The sequence below is a fragment of the Octopus sinensis genome, unplaced genomic scaffold, assembly GCF_006345805.1.
Source record: "Octopus sinensis unplaced genomic scaffold, ASM634580v1 Contig12845, whole genome shotgun sequence".
Lineage (NCBI taxonomy): Eukaryota > Metazoa > Mollusca > Cephalopoda > Octopoda > Octopodidae > Octopus > Octopus sinensis.
In genome coordinates, this window is record NW_021832783.1 from 22611 (window position 1) to 28610 (window position 6000).

The 6000-nt window shown below is 33.6% G+C and overlaps 1 protein-coding gene across 1 annotated transcript; it reads left to right on the top strand.

The window, feature by feature from the left end:
* The first annotated feature begins 4766 nt into the window (after window positions 1-4766).
* Window positions 4767-5575, top strand: LOC115229492. Its single transcript, XM_029799829.2, has 5 exons — window positions 4767-5039; window positions 5074-5326; window positions 5358-5424; window positions 5457-5501; window positions 5554-5575. The coding sequence occupies exons 1-5, from the start codon at window positions 4986-4988 to the stop codon at window positions 5573-5575; spliced, it is 441 nt and encodes a 146-aa protein (XP_029655689.1). The 5' UTR covers window positions 4767-4985.
* The last annotated feature ends 425 nt before the right edge of the window (window positions 5576-6000 follow it).

A 6000-nucleotide genomic window follows, 5' to 3' on the forward strand; every position in this document is an offset into this window, starting at 1 on the left:
AGGCGACAGTCGAAGACGGGGGGACGAAGGAGGGTCGCCACCCCGAAATATTCAGGCCAGTGGAAGACGTAGGCCGAACTGAGTGCACTCACGAGAGTAGAAATAATTTTACTATTTTATTATATTATTTTACTATTTTTTAAATAAATAAATATATAATAAAAAAACCATTTTCTTCGCTGGAAAAGCTGGCAATTTCGGTTGAAGAGAAACTGAATTCGTCGCTCGCTCTCCATAGGCAAGGACAATATCTTTGAAGAGGTCGAAGAGGGAGGCTGAGGCACGTGACAATAGGGCGAGGGCACGTGGGTCGTTGGGCTTCTGGAAGTTGTGGTCTTCGGAAAATCTGTTTTTTATATGTTTTTGAGGACCTGTGGAAGGACTTGCCGTCTATTCGGGCTACTATGTAGGTGTTGTATAGACATTTGGGATCTTCTTCGAATTTTTTAACATATTCATATTTGGAACCAGCCATGCACCACAAGAACTTGAAAATTTAAATTTTGAAAATGTAATAAAATATTTAAATTTGTTATGTTGTGTGCACGGCATTTATTATCTAACAATTTTATAATTTCCCTCAATAAAATAGCACAAAAATCAAAAATTAAATATCCATTATCAAAGATAATGAAATTGAAATTAAAAAAATAAAAGTTCTGGTCCTGGAGGACAGAACGTAAACCGACGGAACACCTGCTGTTTTATAAAGCACAAGGACACCGGAATCACAACCAAGGTTATATTTATACCAAAAAACTCGTTTATAGTGTCAAATATCGAGAAGTGCTTCTTTGAATTTAAAACAGGCCAAATATTTGTTGGCTGAAAAGTTGGATAATTTAAAAAATGGCCCTCAAAGTCTCAAAAATATCGAATATTTTGAAAAAATTGAATTTAAAAGACTTAAGAAAGAGCGTAGTCATGAGAGAAGAACGCTTTTAAAGTCATACAAGACACTTATTGACAACCCAAGCTGAATGACGTCACTAGAATGTTCTAGAACTTTTCATAAGTGGTTAACCAAACAATTATTTGTTTATTAAATAATGAATAAGTAAAACCATAAAAATACTTAGTCCAATGGGAACCCAGGTTTAATGACGTCACTGGAATGTTCTAGAACCACCAGTGAATGTTGAAAAATTTATTAAAGTTAAAAGTAATTTTGTGGTTAATATAAACAAAAACATTGAAATTAAGCTGATTTTTTTAGCGTGGTTTATGATTCTATTTATGGTTTCAAGAATCTTCGTTTACTAAATTAATTGGCTCAAATAATGAAATAAAGGCCAATTTGTCATATAATTTGGGAAACAATTCTTTCTCTACTTATGCACCACAAAGAGTCTGTATGCTTAGAAAATTGTTGCTCAGATTAATATTTTAAATTAAAATAACGAAATTCACATCCAAAGCTTTAATGGTTTAATCCAAGATAAATCGAGATTAGAAGCATCTTTAATTCTAATTTGTCAATTAGTCTCAATAATGATTGCAAAAAAGCTGCACATAATTTTGGGGAAAAGTTAATTAAACCGGCGGCTAATTTTTCTTATTTTTAGGTGTCAGATGGCGAAAGAATTCCCCATTTTTAGTAAAACTGCATTGGAATTAATACTTGCATTCCCAACTACTATCACTGTGAAGTGTCCCGTCTGACTTTTCTAAAATGATATGCGAGTAGTTTTGTCGAACATAGAGCCTGACATAAGTAAAATTATTCACAACAAACAAGATCAGAAATCTCACTGAACTATTTTGATAATTTTCATGTTATTTTTATATAATAAATATTCGAACATGTCTAAACCTGCCCCTGACGAGCCTAACCAAACAATTATTTGTTTATTAAAAAATGAATAAGTAAAATAAAAGGATTAATTTATAAATTCCAATCCCTCATACTTCGAATCAGCAAATTTAGTCTCTTGGTGCAAAATATTTCCCACCAAGTCAAAAATAAGAAAATACGAAGCCAAAACTCCCGCCATTTCCTCAGTCTTGACAGCCATAATAACCCTGTCCTCAGAATCCGGCAGAAAACGGAAAGCAGAGAAGCCCCTCGTGCGACACAAATCCCCCACAATCACCACATCAACCCTCTCAAAGTCCTCATCCGCAATCAACAAATAATTCCCGCCATTCGATGCTTCTCCCCCCTGCGAATACCCCTCCATACTCACAGCACGTGGCAGAAAAAACCAGTGATTGTGCACTTTACTCCACACAACTGCCTCGTGAATCACAAACCCAGGATGTTCAATCAAAAGGCGCGAACTCAAAGCCAAATATTTTTCCCGCCAATCGACGTGGTGCACTTGTCCATTTTTATTAACAATTTTAATCCACATTGGGAACGAATTTAAAACTGTCCCTGTCGAGTCAGTGAAGACCTTTCCGTACCCACCGACGTAGAGGAGCCCGTTTTTGACGGTGGACCACTCCCCCTTGAAGGCTGTGGATAAGCCATAGGGGACTTACGGGCAGGGGAAGACCCGTCTCCGTCAGTCAGTTTGACCCAGACAGCCACAGTGCTATTTTCGGGGAAGATTTGGTAGATAATTCCTGTTTGTCGTCGATGGCCAGGAGTTTTCCGTGGAAGGTGATCAGGTCGGAAAGTTCCATTCCACGGTTTCTGTGGAGGATTTTTGAACATAGTTTTTGTGGGGAATTTTTAAAGTTGATTGAAAAAAGTTGGGATTTTGTATCCCAGATTAATATTCCTTCGAGGAATTCGCTGCATGCAGACTGGCCTGGAAGGATTTGGATGTCTCTGTCAGAAACCATGGCTAGTTTTTTACGAATTCGACGTTTGTAGGGGATATTGGTCCATAGTTTGTATAATATTAAAGAAATAAGTACTATAAAGAGCATCAATAGGTTCCTCATTTGATGGTACACAAGAACATTATTTTTAAATTATTTATTTAATATATATTTTGTTAAAAATAATAATTTAAAATTATTAAGAATATTGAAACATGAAAATATTTTAAATTTTAAAATTATGACGGCCATGGGTGGATTCCACCAGACTGTTGGCTTAGAGATAAATTAGAATTTATTTTGAGCCATAAATAATATGAACGTCTTATTTGTCATTTTAAACATAAGTGAAGATCCACAAGAATATATTTAATTTTGAATACATAGGTTTGCCACATTAATAAGTAAAAACCAGCGATCCATTCAAAACAAATATTACAATATTATCAAAAAAACATATAGCAATAACAAACAATAAATTTTTAAAAAAACGTCGACAACCGGTATAGGCAAAAAAGTCAATTACAGGTGATGAGATTGTATACTTCATGCATAAAAATCATCTTTTAAACTTCTTTATTAGACAAAGAAATAACAATTTGAATAACAGAAAGAATATTTGAGAATTCATGACTAAAAATACAACGTTGGTACAGAAGGTCGTTTCGTGTGTGGCACGTGTAGGAATATAACTCTTTTCTGTTTGTCACTACGGAATGTGCTAAAATAATAATAATCATATCGGATAGAACAAATACAACATGGTCATGTCTATTTAAAATACTCTTATGTTTTTTTCGGTTTTATTCCACAATTGATAAATTCATAATCAAAATAACAACGTCAGGAAGTAAGCGGCCAAGCTCGATCTGCGAGCGCATTTTATGTTTATTGTATAATTCGAGAAGTGAAGGATAGCTAATAGTTCCCACAGAATCACCACTGATCCTCAGGAACAGTCATGACGTCTTTTTCTTTCCGAGTGTAGGTAGTCAATCAAGGATATTTGATTTCTTGGCAAACACAAACAAAGTGAATATATCTCACTATCTTATTTAGATAAAAGGCAGTTGAGTGTGAGTAGGCAAAGTGGGAGATAGAATATAAAGAGAGAAGCGTAAACAACATTGATATGATTATATTGGGCTAAATTGAAAATTCCAGACTATCCATTAGAAAACAGGGACAAACGCACCAATCAGTTTCTCATTCAGAAAATAATCAAATGAGACATAGAGTTAGCCACGATAATCTTAGGTGATTTTAGAATTTGATCGAAAGGCAAAGTATAGAAAAAAACTTCAAGAGTTGGGGATTCCGAGAACAACTTTGGGTTGGCGGTAAGCACACAGAAAGAACGGGAGACCGGCGAACCCAATTTCAGAGGGATCTAGTAAAAAAGGTAAAAATATCATCCGAAAAAGACTTAAATTATTACTTTCTGAAGAAAATAAATTATAAATTATAATTTTACTTTAAATTATTATTAGAAATGTTAAAACAGAAATTATTTAAATTTAGTTATATCATAATCTATTTAAATAACTGTAAATATAATGGCAAACCAAATATGTTATAATATTATATTTTGTACTATTGTTACTATCGACATCGTTAATAAAGTAATTAGTTATTCCAATTTTAAATGGCATATATTTTGAGCATCATTTTTCACCCTTTGAAAATGATGAACAGAAATCAATTATTTTGATATAATTATTGTTTCTCTTAAACCACAAATATTTGAATTTACTGGGGCTCCCATTGTACTTTAGAAATAATTAATAACCAAAATGGAAACCAAAAATGAAAATCCTCAAAACAAAACGAACCTTCATCTCGACAGTCTTATCGAAGAATATTCAAAATTGTGCAAATCTCATGCAGCAGAACGAGACACGTGGATGCAAGAACTTTCAAAATTATCTGAGGAAAGTTCTAGAAAACAGTAAAAATTAAATCAGTGTTTATTTTAGGCAAGAACTTAATGAATTAGAACTGAAATGTACTTGTTTGAATATGCTGGAAGAATCACTAGAAAAAACAAAACAAGAATTGTCCCAAAGAGATTTCGCGTTTAGAGACCAACGAGAAAAATTTTTGAGTCTACAAAAAGTATTTTAATAAAAAAATACAAGAATTTTACAATTGGAAATGAAGATACGGTTGCCTTTCTACAGGAAGAAAACACAATTTTACTTCAAGAACAAACAAACATGAAATCACAACTCGAAAACAAGGACCGAGAAATAAATTCACTTCGCATACAAGTTGAGACTGTTTTTTAATCAACAAACATGATAGATTGCTAAAAACGAACAAAAAATCAAAGAATTAGAAGCTTTAAATCAGAAATATATCCACGATTACGAATTTATGTATTCCACATCTAAAAACTATTCCAACGCTCTCGAGAACTTGCAGGACTCAAAAATTGCTCTTTACACTACGCTCTCTCCACTGTTTGCAACTGCAGACGACAATCGTCTGGAGACCTCCGAAAACTTGGTTAGACAACAAAAATCTGATTCGGACGTAAAAATAAACATTGATAACCGTTTGATTGATTATAAAACAACTTTATTTAGACACGAGTTTATCTGAGGATGAGAACTTGGAAAATCAAAAAATAGAAGAAATCGATTTTCCAATCAAGTTTAAACATGGACTTAAAAAATCGATTTTAGAGATTTCGAGAAATTTGAACAACCTGAACATGAGATGTCCTATCAGTCCGAACCTGTATTTTACATAGCTCTTAAAATCTTTAGTGCACTGCAGAAGGTGTTCCTGGAATTGTTATTGAATGTGAGTTGGACAGTTTGGGTGAACTTGGTCCTGAAAATATAGGAGAGACTTTCGAAAACTTGAAACCAGAAGTTTGAATCGTCAAATGTTATGATTTTCAGAATTCTGGAATCAGAAAGGCTAAAAAAGTGACATTTGATTCAGAATCTACGGACGACGAGACTGTCCGACTCGAGGCGGTCATCCGGGGCAAGGATATGGTCAATGACGCTTTAAAAACACAAATTCGAGAATTGGAAAAAAAATTATCAAAATATCCCGAAAGACAAACAGAAATACAAAATGTAATATTGTTGTATTAAAAAATAGAATTTCGACAATTTTTCGGACCAAGTTATGACTGAAGAAATACAAACCGCAAATAAACCAGAAAAAGACTATTTCAACGTTGAAAATGAAATCAATGAAGAAATCATTCTTCAA